The following is an 18,672-nucleotide window of genomic DNA, read 5'->3' on the forward strand; positions in this document are numbered from 1 at the left end:
CATCACAATAAAAATGTCACTTTTCGGGGAAAAGGGCCTAGTGACAAGGGAAGGAAGCAGCCCTTTCACACAATGATTGACAGCATTCTCACAGGTGGAACAGTGGATCTGGAAAGGTTCAACCGTATAGCTGCGTGTTGTGTGAGAAACATTCGCTGCGGTCGGTTTCTATAGAAATGAAAGCGAGCTGTGAGTGGTTGCTGTGGGTTGATGCTGTCCGTGCCTGTGCTACATAACAACGTATGTATGTCAAGCTGTGGTAGACCCGATGCCTTGAACGCCTGGACAGCGACAGCGCAGTTTCTCTTTTATCGAGCCATTCCTTCTGAATTCAAAGTGTGACAGGAAGGAGGTGTCTGGTGGTCCTTCAGTAACGGACTACTTCATGTTTTCACACATCACGCTGCAGTAGGAAAAGACAGAACAATCGATGCTGTTTGCAGAGGATGGTGTTTCAAATGCTGTTGTGAACAGCCATTTAAAAATACTGTCGAATTGCAATGTCTGCCTTTAATTTAGAATTGAGAATGTGAGGTTTAATAATTTTTTATTTTATATTAATTTTAGACATCGCTTTGGGATTTTAGTTTGAATGCATGTTTTTTTTTTGTCTCTCCTCACCTTGGCAAGCCTGGACATGAGGAAACTTGCCAGAAAGCGCAAAATGACTCAAGTGCAAGGTTATGGAAAAGCTCCCGGCTGATCCACACTAAATCTGGCCTCTCAGCGAGCGCTCAAGTTGCCCACGGCATCAAGGCTAGTGGGGGACATATTACATACGTTTTCCCACAGCAGCACCGTTGCAAATCCTGCGATCTGCGGGGCCAGACCTTCACTGAGGTCAGCAGCCCGTGTCAGCCGATGCCAGAGCTGAGGAGGACGTGAGCAGGTTATTCCAGAGACACTTTGTAAATGCTGCACCGTCACCAAAGTCTTCATCAAGGAACTGAAGTGCTGTTTTTACTAAGTGAGGACAACGTCACAACCCCCCCCCCCCCCCCGTGAAAATCAGTGCTGCATTTCGAAAGTGTCCCATTACTTTAACTAGCTTGAGTAACAGGACGTGCTAATAAATAGAACAAGCCTAAGTGGGAACTTTGTTGTTGGTTGTGCCTTCGCCGTGGTTACACCCAGCTCTCCATAGTTTTGCATGGCTTTTCCTGCCAGTCACTGAAATTTGCACAGTTTTATTTTTTGGATGATATTTCGACTCCCTACTATGAATTTCACGGCTCTCATTTTGTTATGTATCTTGCACAGATGAATGTGTGATGGATTGTTCTCTCTCTCTCTCTCTCTTTCGGCTCTCTTGTCTTGTTAATGGCTGCAGGCTGTCAGCCAGGAAGTCAACCAGGATGTCTCTGTTTGCTCGTTGTCTCTGGTGTTCCAGTCAGACGTCAGTCATGCTTTTCATTTACTGACACCTCTCTTGCCTTGCCTTGCTTGGGGGGGGGGGGGGGGGGGGGTGTACAGTACCGGTGCTCCCATTCAAGAGTAGAAAGCAGCATAAATTTAGAAATAAAAGTATGTACAAAATATAAAAATAAGAAATAGTAAATAAAAATATACACATTTACAATATTTAAGTGAAAAATAAAAGTAAAGCATATATACAACAGCAATGTCTATGTATAAATATGTATATATTGCACTATTGTGTATGACTAAATATGTATTGCACTGACATTTAAAGAATAAATAATAGTGAGGTAGTACGTGTAGAAACAGGTCCAGACTTAGAGGGAGGGGTTGAACAGTTTCCACAGGCAGGAATGATTTTGTGCATTTGGGAGGAATGAGTCTCCCACTGAAGCTGCTCTTGTGTCTGAAAAGCACATTATGGACAGGATGTGAGACATTGTCCAAGATGACCCGCAGCTCGGACAGCATCCTCCTCTCTGACACCCCCGTCAGAGAGTCCAGCTGCACCTCTAGCACTGGCCACCACAGACTCACAATGTGTGTCTCCTCCCCCCCTGCAAGCGCATTACAAGCTCGTGAACCACAGCTGCAGTAGTTGCTCGCCCCGATCCAGCCGAAAGAACTGGGACAGGCAAACCGCGAGCCGGGCTCCCGCACTCTGCAGGTCGATGCCTGTCCCCGTTTAACTCCGCGATGGAGTCCCAGATGAGAGTCATTTTGCTTTTTGCTGGTGAGTAGCGTGTTTGACTGTGTTTAACTGGTTATTCTGATGTTTGTGCAAGAGGAACATTTTAGCGTTCAACAAACTCACTCGCTGTGTGTCTGTTTCAGGCTGCAATCATCAATAAATCCCTCCAATCTATTGATGATCTTATGACTCACCGCAGAGTTTGTGATGGAATAGTAGATGTTACTTTGTAATGGATCGGGGGGGGTTAATGCACAGGGAGCCTGTATCCTACAAAATAAAAGCGAGGGTAGTTTGCATTGGCAAGTTTATTTGCAAGTCACCTTCATGCAGCAAGGCAGTTTGAGTGCCTTCCATAAGACACAAACATGCATCAAGGCCTGAGCTTAAAATAGGATTTAAGAATAACTCAATGAAACAGGAGATACAGCGAAGCTCAACATGGAATAAAAACAGATCAAACAGAAGAATTACACAGTGCACAGTGTGGTAAGGGGTGTGAATAAATGAGTAGACTCAAATTGAATTGAACAAACAGAAATGTTTTTGGCGTCATGATATGAAAGAGACTAGATTTGAAGCAGACCCCAAGTTTGCTGGGAGTTAGTCTTCAGATATGTGATGCATGACAAGCTCAGCAAAGCATTCAGTGCTTTATAAACCAACAGCAGTATGTTTAAACAATTTATTTTACACACAGGAGGCCGGTGGAAAGGTCTGAGAACTGGAGTGATGTGATCCACTCTCCTGGTCCTAGTGAGGACTCTGGGTCCATGTTTTGGAGAGACTTCGTCGAGCCTGCTAAAGATAAACGCATGGACGAGTTTTTCTAAATCCTTTAATTATCAAGATGGTAGTAGTCTGATTTTGTAATTGTCTCAATGTGGATCTGAGTCCAAACAGTACACCAGCACATCTGGTTTCCTTTGTGGTCTTTAATGTTAGCGTTTAAAGCTGAGTTTCACTGGAGGACATTTTGGCACGTCCAGTCATTGAGTTGTTCCACGCTCTGACTGTAGTCACTTGGTGGTATGTTATGTACATATGTGTCACTTGCATGATTATAGTAATGTAGTAATGTTGTTTTCCATAATCTGAGCTAGTGGCAGCGTGTACATGTGGGACAGACGGGGCCCGAGAATGGAGCCCTGGGGAACTCCACCTCATTTTAGTTTATTAAAGTAGTCTCTGTCCTTCAAATAGGATTCAAACCAGGTTAGCACTGTGCCAGATAATCCCACTCTTTTCTAGTCGGTCTAGTGTCGAGCTCAGACGATCTGCTGTTTTGACCATCAATTCATTGTTTATGACATTTTTCAAGCAGAAATGCCAAATAATCTCTGGTTCCAGCTTTAATTATGGCTTTTCTTTGTTTTATAACATGTGTAAACTGAATATCTTGGGCTCTGGGGAATTGTGAGGGCCATTTTTCTCTGTTTTGTGACGTTTAATAGAACAAACCCATTCACTGAGAATGTAATGGTTCAATGTATTGACCATTAAAATAGTTGTTAGCTGCAGCCCTAGCTTGTTAGCTTGTCTAATCGTCTTCAGAAGGAGGACAATTCTTTGCAGTACTTGGAGGATAGAAGTTAGTGGATAGTGACCACTGACACAGGAGGGTTTATCAGTCAGTTTTGGTAATATGCCAGAGAAGAAGGACTGCGTTGACCTGCGTTCATCTTTTTGACGCTCACCAGAGACGAGTTTGACCTTAAATGTGAGCAGCAGCATCAATAATATTTGTCATGTTCAACTGAAATCATCTACAAGATCCTTGTGGAAGAGTTCAGCAGCTCAGGAAGAGAAAACAGAGAAACCTAAACTTCTAATGGAACTAAAACTGAAAGTCAACTGAAACTAAACTGCAATTGAAATGTAAAAAAACAAGTCTGTAAAAAGTCCCAAAGTCTCCCATTTTCCATGAACAAATTGTGTGTGTTTCTGTGGTCTGTGGAACATGTGAGGCAGGAAACAGTTTCAAGGTGCCGCTCACTGATTGTTGCTGCTTGTGGTTTGTAGAACCAGAAAATAAAACTAAAATACTCCAAAGACATGAAGGACTGTAATACCAGGGAACACAGCATTGGGACACTGTGAAAAAATTTGTTAGACATCTAAATATATTCAGTATGCCAGAGAAAAAAAAGGCTTTTGTTGTATTTTTGCGTCAGTTACTTAATAGCAGCGAGCTAATAAAACAATTATTACTGAAAATACACAGTCTGTTGCGAGGCAACCTGTCCAAACATGAGACGGTCATGAACTTTATATTTACCCCTGTTAATATATAAAAGGGGGAAGTTTGTCCATTAAAGCTGAACATACGAAAGGTTGCAGTCACTGTGTGAGTTATAAACCCATCATGCAAAATCCTTTAAGCCCTGTTTAATTACTGTATGTGACTTTACTCTTTCTGGTCCATCTAGAGATGTAATCAGGGCCAGCTGCCGGCCTAGGCAGTAAAGGCAAATAGGGGCCCCAGTGTACCAGAGAGGGGAAAACCAACACATCTGACATGTTGACTTTTTGTTTTCGTTCGCGTGGACCACCTGGCAAGAAATGAAGTTCATTTCATTTGAGTTTTTGATTAGCCAATAATAATGACACCCCTGCATGGTGTAAGTTTGTCTCCAGTTCTTTTTTAATTTGAATAAGAAATGTAATTTTGCGCACTATTTCTGTCTTCCGGCACAACAGGAGCTGATGTTACCTGACTTATAAGCGACTATTTCTACTTTAAACAAACCCTGCTTTCTCTTGAAGCTTGTTGTGTCAACAGGAAGTCCTTATTTTAAGCAGGTGGCTGACTGCTTGTCGCTGTTTTGCACATATATACCCTCATATGACTAATGCAAACCTTTTAGTTGTGTCATCAAAAACATATATAGTAAGCAGACGGTAACAATGGAACACATATATAGATGTAAAATAACTTTGTACACATCATATACTCACTGACAGGAGTTTGGGTCTGTCCTGTAAATGCAACACATATCTCCTTAAAAACACCTTTTGAATGTTATATAATACGTTTGGGGAGCTGTATATTAATATGTTAAGTTCAGTATATAACTATTATTGGTATTAACATACTGCAATAGCTGCATATTAGCCTTTGGGGTACTGTATATGTTTGAACTGTGTAATTCATCGAGACATTAAGTTGGCAGGCGGTGTTGGAAACTCTCAGTTCATTCTCCCTTTACATCCTTGAGATCATGGTGTCATGTACGTGCATGGACCATATTTACACCTCAAAGGCCGTATCGATCTACCACAACTGATTGTGTTTCAAAGATCATATGAATCCTTTTGTGAAGATGAGTTTGTTAATGAAATAAAATGGATGACGTTCTCTCCTGGCTAAAAGTTGGGGACAGATTTTTCAAGCAATGTCCTAGTTTTCTTCAGAAAACACTTGCGAAATGTTTCACTCCACCAAATCAGTAACGTGCCAACAGTGTGCAGGTAACATGTAATGTACAACTGAAATAGATTTTATACGCGGGCACACAGTGTTTTATAAGGCTGCAGTAGACGTTCCGGCGAGGTTTACTTTTCACCGTCAGTGGATCGGCTCCACATTGTACATCTCTGTTGACCGTTGTCTCACTCTGTATATTATAGTGATGATCTCATCTGCTGCTGATGAAGAGAAGACGACCCTGACAGGCACTGAGGGGGGATCCGTCACTCTACCTGACCCTGTGTTTGAGCGTGGATTTCTTTCATCAGGAGGAAATATTATTGCTATGGTGACTGATAGGAACGTCGAGGTATTGGAGGATATTTACAAGGACAGACTTGTGTGGAACAAAGACACTGGACTCTTTACATTCACTGGACTGCAGAGGAATGACTCAGGGACCTACGATGTTAACTCTAAAAAAGGAAACCCTTTCATCAAATCCTATAAAGTCACTGTGTATGGTAAGTTACATTTCCTTTACCAGTATACTGACCCGTGTGTTCGCAGGTATCATCGCTAGCCCCAGTCCATATGTTACGCCGCCTGTCCTTTGTCCACGGGAGCACTGTGTGACCAAATCACCAGGTAACGCACAGAGTGCTGAGGTCATAAATGGGGCTAACAGCATCCTTGAGACCGCCAGTTCATCTGTCTCCTGCTTTAACGTTTCTGGTTTCCATTTTGTGACTGCTTCAAACCCACAGAGAGGAAACAGGAACTCTCATTGGTCATTTACAAGTCCTCTTTAAAACGACAGAGTCAGAGAGAGGAAATGATTAATTAATTAATGATTAATTAGAAAATGAGCTATGAGATAGAGCGGGTTTGCTGTTCAATCCCCAATTTCAATTTCTGTAGTCAGTATCACATTCTCAGTCTTCGGTTTCATTAGTTAGAGGAAAACAATTATTAACTGTTGTCATGGCGGAACGGTTAGAGAGAGACTAATGAGATTATATCTGGGGGGGGCAGGTCTATTTTTGCTGGAGAATTTTTGCGTCTCTGAAGTGTAGAACTCACTTGTATACTTGTTATTATATTTAGATGTCTAACAGGCATCTTGTGAGTGTATACAAATGCCTGTATTTATTGGCAATTGACTTAAAATCCATTTGTGATGACGTTTTTTTTACTTCTCCATGTTTTCTTGTTCGTGAGAGAGATTAGGAGAAGGAGGGAGGGAGACGAGCAGGTAACACCTCCACTCCAGCAGTTCTTATTAACGTCTTTTTTAATGTTTCTGTTGTCAGACAACTGGACGAGTACAAAATTTGATCGCGGCTCATAATTACTATGCAAGCTGCTGAATACTGGGGACACTGCATCTTTTATTGTGTCGTTTCCATTTAGAGTTGTGTGAATTCATATCGCTATAGGGGGTTACGACAAATGGTCAGAAGTGATACTGACTGATTATGCTTGACTTATTCACAATAGTTAAAATATGTCTACAGCAAACTGTTTTTGTCTGGTTTTCAGAAAGAGAGTAAGTGGCCTATAACTGATAACGCATCAAATGACAATGTGAAAACTATGCTATGAGGTGAAAAGGGGGCCGCTCCCCTCAGCTTTGGACCCACTGGACCTTGCCAGGTGGCAGAAACGGGACCAATGAAATGATAATGTTGCTCCGTAACTGCTGGGTGTTTACACGTGCAACAGTTTTATCTTAAAAGATTCTCGGTGCTATTTCCACAACTTGTTTCCATAAGATTGTAAATACAGACAGAGCATGACGTACGGTATAGTTATAGTTATTTGCTATTTGAATTACAGAACAATTACTGTATGGTGATATATACTGTTATTTTGACCATATTGCCCAACTCTAATGGGGTGTCTGCTTGTAGACATATTTCTAAATTATCAGTCAAATTAACAGTAGAACGTGTGGAACCACAAACATATGGCTTGTTTCATATGTGCGGGTTCACTGTCTTGTCAGCATTGTAGCAGCCTACAACCTGTCCTGGTTGATAACATACTGTAGGAAGTGTTTTTCATAAATTTGCCTATTCCTCTGAGAGCAAAACTGAAGGGTTACACAAAGTCTAGTGGTGACGACCTACTGGACCCGTGTCAACGCTTGCAATCCGGCCAATAGTTTGCCCATTAGCAAGCGTTGTGTAAATAAGCAACCTGCATTTTCTCCATCTTGACACAGTGTGTGTCTTATTTGTAATTTACATCAGACAAACAAGCAGTTAAGCCTGGTTTCGCACATCATAGACTGTGTATAAAGATGGTTGACATGACAGCTTCCTGTATAGGTCATAAGCCCCGCCCCCCTCCAAGTACACATCAAATACATTTTTCCCAAAGGTGGTTTCTGTCATTTTACACTGATGTTTGTTCAAGTGTTTTTCTTTTAATTCGTTATTTGATGCTACGAAAACGGGGTGAATTGGGCGGGACCTTGATAGCATGGCCCCACCACAGTCTGTGGAACACGCCTTAACGCGGCTACGTGTAGATTCTGAGCTCTCAATAACAACCTGAAAATGTTTTAGACTTAGACTTTATTTATCCCACAGCAGGGAAATTTACAAGACACAGCAGCAAGGACAGAAAGGTGCAGGAACACACAGCAGACAAGCACTGTGTCAATAAGAACCAGAAGTATTTTATATATATATAATAAATACAGATATAAAAAATATGGGGAACAAAATAGATATATACACGGGAACAGGTGTGCAGATTTATGTACAGAATTATATAGTGCTGCCGTCGACTCTCACTGGGAGGAACATGGAAAGTCACGACCTTTCCTGAACAGAAAGAGGAGGCGCAGGTCACATCGTCTCATTCTGAATCTCCACAGAGCCCCTCCCAACTCCTGCAGTGAGCACGCTGAGCGTGAGCGCCGTGAGCTGCATCTTGCTGTGTCTTGTGGAGGGGGCCGAAGAGACGACGCTGCTGTGGTACAAAGGCGAGGAACTCGTGAACCGGAGCAGCTCCGCGCGCTCTCTGCCTCTCGAGGTGCACCGGCTGGACTTCAACTCCTCTTACAGATGTGTGGCGGCCAACCCTGCTGAAGAGAAGGCCCGTCCGGTCGACGTTACGACCCTCTGCAGAGGGCAAACCGGCAGCGACAGCAGGGGCGATGCAGACGCGAGACATCGTGAGACTCATTCCGCCACAAAAACAGATGTTTCATGTCGTAAAGGCTCCGGTCGCTGGTGCATGTTGTTTAGTGTCTTCTGTTGATGTTGGGTGTTTTGTTTGACAGGTCTGATCATAATTGCAGTCAGCCTCGTGTTTGCTGTTTTTGTACTTGTTGCCACCATCATCATCATCATCATGAAGTGGAAGTGTTTGGACAAAAACACGAGGATAGCCACACAAACAGGTATTTGTTTGTTTGTTTGTTTGTTTAATCTCACTGCTTGATCACAGATTTTTGTCCCCATTAAACGTGCGCACTTATCTATACATTTTGTCGTCTGTTTGTAGGACCCGTCCTTCATTTAAAGTAGAGATCATATCAGACACAGACCCATTGCCGATTTATGGCAGTTTGTCATGTTCAGCTGGTCGTACTTGCGGATGATTTGTCTGTATTTCTCTCAGTTCAGTTCTTGTGCCTGGAATCCACTCTGAAGGGCCAATAGGTTGGAAACCGTTCTATTCAGAGCAGCAGAAGTTCAGAGAGGGTTCTTTGTTCGGGTTGTGGGAACGTGAGTGATTTCGCACCACCATGTTCTCTGCAGTATTTCTGTGGTGTGAAAAGAGAGGATTTAGAATTCTGCCTGTTTGTGTCATGCAAGCTGCTGGTCTGTGAACACGTGGTGCTTTCCACATTTTCCTGTGGCTGTGAATGTAAGTGGAGCGGGAGAGATCACATTACATCATTGTCCCCTGAGTTTCTCCGGTACTTTCCATGTGTAAATCACCTCATCTTTGCTTTCTTTCTCGTGAAATCACCTGGAAGCACCTCTTTGTTGGATCAGAGCCTGCCTGTATCCATCGAACTTCTAAGAATTACAAATAAGAGCCAACTTCTCAAGTTCTCCGCTAAAAATGGACATTTGTCAAGCGACTTACTCCTACTTACAGCAAAGTGTCAGAATGTTTCTGCTCTGCAGTCGTCCGGGACCTGCTCTGCACCAGCTTGAAGGTTTCCTGTGGAGTTTTTAACCTCTAGCCGTGCTCTGGGGATGCATTTCTATGAGTCGCTCCCCGTTTCGTTTATCCTATGCATGCCATGTTGGTGACGCGATACAGAGGCCCACCTGCGGGTTTCACGCTATTCCGCAGATCCACGTGCCAAGATGTGCCAAGATGTGCCAGCAAAGGCAGAGAAGAAGAAGACTGCAAGCGAGTAAACATGGATGAAGAAGAACCGCTTGGTTAAACTTTGGGGAGAGTCATGGTTCAAGTGTCCTTGTCCGGTACACATAAGTGGTCTTATTAGGCATTTGAACAAACAACCAAAGTCTCACTAAGTAAACAGAAGCAGGCAGCTGCAGGACAGCCCCCTGCCGCAGATTTATAATGTTATTATTTCATCCATAAACTTTGATTCAGCAACTAGTAGTTGTTGTTTTATTGAAAACAGAAAACCTTATTCCCGTTTCCTGAATCCTCACATCAAACAGCTTTCAAATAATTGCATACATAGACACTGTACATACATGAGGAGACATAGTAGTCAGGACTTAACGTCAGTCTGTACAGATTTGACTTAAAAAAGACCATCCCGTGACCCCTGCTGTGCCAAAGCAGAGGTCTCATTGAAATGAATGAGGCGGCTGTGTTGTCTGAACATGGCTTATTGAATGAAGTTAGGAGCTGCTCAGTGCTGCTGAAGGAGGAGGAACATGAACGCAGCCTGAGAGGAAGTTCACTTTAAGAACAGGCTGGGGGGGGGGGGGGGGGGGGGGGGGGACAGAGCTTCTTGTTTTACAGACTTGATGATATTCTCTAAATCATCTATCATGGTGGTATTTCCCTCCAAACTCCAGTGTTTTCCTGTTTAGCTCTTTGTAACCCTGATGACTGAGGGAGATAGATAGAGTTGTGAGCATGTGACGCAGATAGAGTTACTATGGAGACATGAACGTCATTGATTTTACTGAAAAAGGACTGAAAGACGTCAACAAGCGGTTTTGATTTCATTAACACCTTCAATGACAACTAAACTTAACTGTACAGTTAACCCAAATAGTGAACGTAACTCCTGCAGGACGTTTGTGTGAAACTAGCAATTTGTATAAAAGTCTGAACAGATGATTTCCTGTGGATATTGTATCAGATTATTTTCAGGAGCACACTTCTTTGTCCGTATTATGATTCTCTTTTAATTTCACTATCATACATACATTTTAATAGTCCAAGCAGCCTGGCTTTATGATAGATAAATAAATAAAGACACAAACTTCTAAAATAACCCTTAAATGTAGTTGTCTTCGTCACAGAAATTAATTCATTAATTCAATCTTACACCCTTAAAATCAAGATGGCTTCATGAGCCCCGTGAAGCTTTGGCGACCCACGATGGGGGTCGGGACCCCCAGGTTGGGAACCACTGCTCTAGAGTTACTCATTTGTGCTATTTTCAGTTAGGAAACGTTGCCAAACTGCGCCCATTTTTAATCTTTCCAACAGCTCAAACAAATCATCCACTGTTTTGTCTCCTCACGTCTAGCCTATTGGAATGCTTTCTATTTTATTTTATTCTCTGGCTCTGCTGTGCTGCACCAGTGTGCCGTAATCAGGTGGACCTACTCTCCCGCAATGTTTTGTTTTATTTTTATAGTTTTAAAAAGGGAGTAAAAAAGGTATAATCATAATGCACTCCTCATAACAAACCGATAGTACGCCAAATTTGAAAATCCAATCAGCAGTAGCATCCGTTAACAACACGTGAACAATATTCAGTCATATCTGTTCAAGTATACTGATCAACATACTTATTCATCACTGACATCTATACATGCTTCAAAATTGTGAATTTGGCTGCTGAACTTTTTAAACAAAATACCTGGGGGTTAAACCGAGTTAAAAGTTGGCAGCTCTGGTATAAATGAAGAGTTTATGTGTTATGTTGTTGTGTGTATGTCTGTATTTTGTTTCTGTGTTGTTACCCATTTTACTGATGCTTCCTTACCCTGGGTTTTGTTTTTCATCTTTTTTGTAACTCTGAAGCACTTTGTATTTCTAACTCTTTCTATCTTTCTATCTATCTCAGATGTACAGTATACTGACGTGCATATATCTGAACACAGACACAGCCAGGTTGGTACACAATACTCCCTATGTGATGTTCAATGGTAATGACGATCCTGAACAGTGTTTTTTTCATGAAAATCGCAGCAATCTTGTACAGTTACAGTAGAAAGAGCAGTGGACATCCAACATGCGAGAGTATTTCATCACTTTAAAGCAGTGATACTCAACTTGCGGCCCGTGGGCCAAATCTGGCCAGCGATCAGGTGCCGGGTGGCACGCAGACCTTTTCCTAATTCACAATGAAAATAAATTTGTTTATAACAACTGGAAAGTGTTCAATAATGTCCATTGGCTGTTACTTGGGAAGTTGCATATTAGTCTCTCAGCAATCTGTGCAGTGACAGAAGTTTGAAATAGAAAGCCTTTCTGACAGAAAGACGGGACTTTCACGCAGGAGACTGCTGTCCGTGCCCCGTGTGAAAGCAAAAGTCAACGTTGATGTATTATTTTAACCCAAACCATGATCTTTTCCCAAACCTGACCTAAGTAGTTTTGGTGCCTGAACCTAACCAAACTGCAACCACAGCATTAACCACGTGTTAGAAAGGCTTTCTGGCAGAAAGGCCAGAGGCATATTAATGTTGGTTTATTAACTGGCCGCTGGCCTCTCGTCATTTTGCCAAAGTGGCCCCTGGGCAAAGCGATTAGAGTATCCCTGCTTTAAAGTCTCTTTTGTATCTTGCTTGTAAGTTCTTCAACTGGAGCCACAGTTCCAGGCAGATCAGATACTTAGTGCCATTGCTCACTTCCTTTGTTTTCGTTCCTTCAGGGGGGAAATGTTCCAGATTCTTCAGGAAATGTTGATCGCTCCACTCTGACAACACTCTATGACAAACTGGAGGCTCATCGCATGGCGCCCAGTCATACAGATACTCATGTTTATGACCAAACAATGGATTTCCCACATGCATGAGCAACTGAGTGATTCCAGAGACAGGGGGAAACCATGATATACTCATATCCACACTGTTTGTAGGCAAACCAAATGCCAGATTTGCTCAATCCATTTCGTTACATTGTATTTATTTTATTATATTTGTTGTAGGTGCATTTCTTTTTTACTGAATCTTTGTCTCGCATTATTAACGGTTACTGTGTCAAATATTTCAACCACGGCGAGGGTCTGTACATTTTTAGGTTATACTGCGATTTCAAACCAAAGGGTTTATTACCTTTCAGATAATAAAGAAGCTGTGCATGAGAGCAGCGGAGAAGCGTCTGAGTTGTTCCTCACAAAGGTTATCAAATACCACGTTCTCGTAGATGCCACGTCACAGCTGGGATCTGACAGTAAGACCACCTGTCGAAATAGTGCCTCCACGAGCCAGATAATATTCATTCATGTTCAGTTGTCTACACCTGTTCCTTCGTTTTGCAGTGTTTACAGTATACAGTGACGGCAACAAAGACATTGAGCGATTAGAATCCACAGAAGATAGATCATTAGTACTCTTGCTCGTTCTACTCCCTGCCTACCATCTGCTCTGCAGATGACAGTCACTGTTTGACACCATGTCCGCAGGGGTTCATTCATGGGAAGGAGGAAGAGGAAGACAATAGAGGTTAATACCGAGTACTAGTTTTTCTCATTTCCTTGTTGACATGAAGCTAAATTTAGTTTTTGCATTGTTCTTACATACAATGAACGTTTACGGGAAAGAAAGAAAAAAAACGTTGAAAAAAAACATTTGAGTTTAAAAGGGTCAGGATTTGAAAGTGTTTGACTTTGGCACTCCCTTGTGGTTGTAACAGAAAAGTTTACTGTCAAGTAGTTCTTATCTGCCAAAGTGTTGTATTTGTCACGTTACACGTTTCTTAACCTGTTCATTATAGATGTAGTTATAAAGATGGACGACACATCTCTGCTTCCTCCCACTGGACAAAAATGAAGCCAAACTCTCCCGGATACGGCCGCGGCGACGTGACGTTTTGGCTTCACTTGTGGGGAGCTGTCATGTCGTCCATCTTTACATGCAGCCTATGCTTTCACAGTATTGTTAGACTGGGAAAGGTATTCAAGCCCAACAGCTATTTCTGTAAACCCCATATGTATGAGTTACCCCAGCTGAGACAATGAACATCTGGGCACACGCTTTTCATTACATCACCATCACTAATATCACCTTCTTCAGACCAGTAGACATATTATTAGCGTTTGGTAAGAATTCAATTTAGCTTCATGTCTGCAAGTGAATGGATTCTATTTGGTTTTCTCAGGTGCTTTGAATTTGGAATTATCCTTTAACACTTATGCGGTCTCAAGTGATCCACATCCAGACTTCCATCAGTCCACGTCCAGTTACTTTGGGTGGATGACCGACTTGAACAATCCAAAACTTCAGGGGGAAAATCACTTCTTCACTTCACATTCAAACACACGCGGGGATAGAACTGTATTTTCAGAGACACCATGTTTCTCCCTCTAACCTCTTCCCCTCCCCGAAGACGACAAACAAGTTGATAGAGATTTCTCACTCAATGTTGCCCTCTGCTGTTGTCAGAGACTCTGGAGGCCTGAGCTCTAAAACAGCGGCCTCTTCTGCAATGCAGTGTCTTCTGTCTAGTTCTATAAAGCAAGCCAGCGGCCGTCCACCAACAACAGCAAAAGCAACAGTCTAATGTGGCGGCAGTAACGATATCAGCATCAGATATTAGTCTTCCAAGATCAAGGCTGGAAGTAGCTCAAGATAGACACTCATCATCACCATTCCTCCTGGTCATACTGGCTATTAAAAGATCCCTTCCTAATGCACTTTCAGTGTAAGTGGTGGGGGACAAAATCCACAGTCCTTGTTCTGTGCAAAAAATATATAACACAGTTCATCTTTAGTTAATGTGAGCCTTTTTTGGTACTTTTTTTTGTATTTTGTATAAAAAGCTTAGACTTTAGCTTTGGAAGATATCCACTTAGTTTGTCTGACTCAGACTGCTAAAGCCTCATATTAACTAATTACACTGCAAGTGCGTTAGAAACGGATCTTTTAATAGCCAGAGTGAACAGAATGAAATATTACAGCAAGCCAAACTTGTTTTAAGGCCGTGTTCAAAAAGTGTGAACCTATCCTTTAATCCTGGTTGGTGCAACCCACCTTAGGTATTAAACATGACTGGTAGCCCACGCGCATGCTTGCAATTCACAATGGCAACAGCCCGTAGGCAAGGTGAAAGTCAATTCTTGTTTATTATTAACACGCTAACTGCATTAAACACAACAAAGCGCTTGATTTTCTGTGCAGGGGTTGCAAAGACCTTCAGTATAAAACATGTCATATATCATTTCATATTGGAATATATATCATGATGTGGTTCATTGATGAAATAACCATACGGACATGTCTGTTTGTGATTAATCCAATGAATGGTTCCCAAAAGAAATGACACTATAGGCATAAAATATTGTCACAGTTCTGCTCACAGATGGCCGTCATACACTCAAAGATATAAAAGGGATGGCAATCTTTGACAGTGACAAAATGCAGATTTTAACATTTCAGTCTTCACATCTGAATTGTCATTTTAGGTTCATTTGACAATCACTGTATTCCGTCTTTATGTTTCAAAATGGACTAAAATAACTTCATAATCAGTGGTTTGCGAACACATTTCACTGTCATAATCGAATGATCGTCTTGGTTAACTTGTTTCATGTTCTCACAATTAAGATCTTTACAAGTTGATTACATTAAAAGTACAATGCATTTTATAGCATATGATAGAAAATAGTATTTAAAAAAGTCACATATGGAATGTAATATTATGACAATCCCACCTCAAGCAGGACGTTCATCTCTCCAAATCATTTCAGGTTCATTACAAATGACTTACGGTATGTGTTTGGTATTGTATAGAATATCAGGACTCCAATGTATGTTATCATTCTAGTACATATAATCCAGCATGGTGTGTGTATGCTGATAACTCGGAGTCCTCCATGGTATCTTGGCTACATGGTTCTTGAAGTCCAACTTCCACCAGTTCCTCAGCCAGCTGAAACATTTGGCTGCCAAGCAGAGCACCCCGACACCGAGGAGAATCTTGCCGAGGCCGAAGCCACCACCTCCACTCCTTTTCTTGGCCTCATCACCAAAACCTAGAGACAGAAATTCACAAAGAGTCAAGCAATGTTGAAATATGAACATATCCCACACATTCCCCACTCATCTCTCATGGTTACTAGTCTACTAGTCTGCGGCCTCCGATATATATTCATCTCATTCATGCCTCCTATGGAATTTTGTTTGTGGTGCTCACAGCATTGAAAAATGACATTTAAAACATAAAACACCGACCTTTCTTTCCTGACATAATGTCCCTGTTACTGAATAATCCACAGAAAATGATGTCAGCAGTTTTTATAGGGACTATTTCTTCAGAATAAAGTAGTTCCTGTGACAGCGTGTTCAGTGGATTATCCATTACATTACATTACATTACATTTATAAGTGCATTTCAACCAGGTGCTTATCACAGTGAACGGGGCATTTTTTACTAGTAGGAGTTATTTAAATGTATTTTTTCAGCGCTGTAAGCACCACAAATAACATTGCTTTAATAGCCATTGTACTGAGGTGCAGATCATCTCAAAGACAGATGTATGAAAACCTGGGCAAATAAAACAAAACCTTCCATGTTATTGAGTGAACAATGTGAATAATCCCACTGTAGAGACTGTGAGACACATACAGAAACAAAACGCTGACTGCACCTTTACCTTCATATGGCCTCTCCCACCCGCACGGCCAGTAACTTTGAATCCAGTCCCGCGGCCCCTTGTTAGCTTTCGGTCTCCTGTATTCACGCTGCCCTTCACTGTAGTTAGCCACAAGTCCGCTGCTGTGTGAGGTTACGTTGGCGATGTAGGGCACTTGCTGGTCATAGCTGAAGGGCTCTATGCTGACACCTAGTTGCTGGCTGAAGGCCTCTGAGAAGAATCGTAAGTCATAATTTTGCACTGTTCTTGCTGTGGAGCCACTGTAGGTCTGCACTGTGCTGAACACTTGTTGGGCTGAAGGTTCTGGGTAGCGGATCTCCTCTATGTATCCATAGTAGCCAGTCTGGACGAGAAAGCTGGTGAGATCTAGCTGCGGGCTCTGCAGGGCTTGAATCAGTTCAGGGCTGATTTCACATGTCCTGTCAGGGCTGAACCTCCCGAAGGCAGCCCTGTCATGCTCGGTGACATACACTGCCTCCACCACCCTGCTCCTCACCTGGTAACTGATGATTATGCGGTCTATATTGTCATCACCGCGGATACCATCCGACCCATAATTTTCCCTCACATATGCCGGGAGGTTCGCAGAGGCTGGATAGGTTTCCGTGTTCAGGTTGCCAACCTCAAAGTACACAACCTGGGGAGAGAGTGAGCGAGAGATAAAAAGGAAGAGAGGGGGAGAGAGAGAGAGAGAGAGAGAGAGAGAGAGAGAGAGAGAGAGATTACCAGCTGTATTTGAATGAGATGGCCAGTGGAGAATGAAGGTAAGACTGTCAAGAATATGGATGGATGGATGATGTAATGACATTAGGGACTTGTGCTACATGGAAGAGCATTTAGGTTCTCAGGCCAAGCATGATTTGTTGGAGGGGGACAGCTCCGTCTGCAACATTTTTTTTTTTTTAAACTTTACTACTTTTAGGTTTTCAAAAAAAAACACTCAACAGAGTGACGGGTCTGTTGGCCAATAAACCATCTCGTGTTAGCTGACTGTGCAGGTCAGTCTCCACCCCGCTGTGTTGTGCATTTACCGACCTCATCTGCTTTTCTTTTCAAATGGGTCCAGACCCCCCTGCCCCCCACCCCTCCCACTAAAATCCGCCCATGGTTGCCGAGACAAAGCCGAGATAACCCTGATGACATCGTCTGGGTCATTTCCTCAGGCTTGACAAGGCTCTTCCAGAGAAGACATGATACACCTGTCTTCACAGGCTGCGTGCTACTCCTAGTGAGCGGCAAACCGTTCTGCGTGTGTGAAATTGTTGCAAGTGCAACGAGGGGTGAGTAACGGGAGAAAGACAAACATCACATGTCACAAACCTGTCTCTTAGTCTTGCGCCTCCTGGGCCTGTCCAGTACAGGCAGAAGCTCCTCAATATTCCCAAACAGGTGGAAGCCGTAGAAACCTTTCTCTGGTTGACAATCTGACACCAGCTGTGGCAACAGACTCTGGTCACTCCACATATTTGTAGTTTCTTACTCACATTCATTTAATTGGAAACGGCCCACAGTACTGCAGCAACATCACCCATTGTTTGTCTTCAAATATACTGCGGCCCTAATCTCCATTCATATTCTGGGTTCCTCAAAACAGTTGTAATTACTTATTAATGACAGACAGACAAATAACACATGTGCTACGAGCAGATCAACGTGGCCAAGCAAGTCAGTTTGTGATCGAGCCTTACCTTCATGACGACCACACAGTGAATGAGTTCACAGGTCACACAGTGGTTGGCAAACCAAAACAGGAGCTGGAGGCCGTGTCGTGGAAAAGGACGGCCAAACCCTGAGTTCATCAGGTGCTCCAGTGTGTAGACCTGCCACTGTACCATGGTGGGGCTAACACACACACACACACACACACACACACAGGTATGCAGATGGGTATAGTATATTCACACAGTGACACAAAAACAAAGGCTGACAGAAAGAAATGCATTTGTAGACAAACAAACAAACAAACAAACAGCATGCACATGCTTTAAAGACTGTTTATCTAATCATTATGGCAAGTTCTCCTCAAAATGGTAAGGTAGGTCACGTGAGGACACTATAATTTCCTCTGGACTAAAAAAAGAAAGAAAGAAAGAAACATTTGCAATTAAAGTATTTTGTATAAAACCGCGAGTTTGGAAAATATAG

The 18,672-nt window shown here is 42.5% G+C and overlaps 2 protein-coding genes across 2 annotated transcripts; one reads left to right on the forward strand and one right to left on the reverse strand.

The window, feature by feature from the left end:
• The first annotated feature begins 1,822 nt into the window (after window positions 1-1,822).
• LOC139296235 (T-lymphocyte surface antigen Ly-9-like) lies at window positions 1,823-13,019 on the forward strand. The gene is made up of 6 exons (XM_070918598.1): window positions 1,823-2,152; window positions 5,741-6,043; window positions 8,407-8,706; window positions 8,815-8,934; window positions 11,776-11,822; window positions 12,586-13,019. Exons 1-6 carry the CDS (start codon window positions 2,116-2,118, stop codon window positions 12,727-12,729), a joined length of 951 nt encoding a protein of 316 aa, XP_070774699.1. The 5' UTR covers window positions 1,823-2,115; the 3' UTR covers window positions 12,730-13,019.
• A 1,959-nt stretch (window positions 13,020-14,978) lies between these two features.
• On the reverse strand, window positions 14,979-18,364 carry LOC139300778 (uncharacterized). The gene is made up of 4 exons (XM_070923967.1): window positions 18,216-18,364; window positions 17,848-17,961; window positions 16,528-17,164; window positions 14,979-15,906 (listed from the first exon to the last, which is right to left on the reverse strand). The coding sequence occupies exons 1-4, from the start codon at window positions 18,360-18,362 to the stop codon at window positions 15,695-15,697; spliced, it is 1,110 nt and encodes a 369-aa protein (XP_070780068.1). The 5' UTR covers window positions 18,363-18,364; the 3' UTR covers window positions 14,979-15,694.
• Between the last annotated feature and the right edge of the window lie 308 nt (window positions 18,365-18,672).

This window comes from Enoplosus armatus, chromosome 2 (assembly GCF_043641665.1).
Source record: "Enoplosus armatus isolate fEnoArm2 chromosome 2, fEnoArm2.hap1, whole genome shotgun sequence".
NCBI classification, from domain to species: Eukaryota; Metazoa; Chordata; class Actinopteri; order Centrarchiformes; family Enoplosidae; genus Enoplosus; species Enoplosus armatus.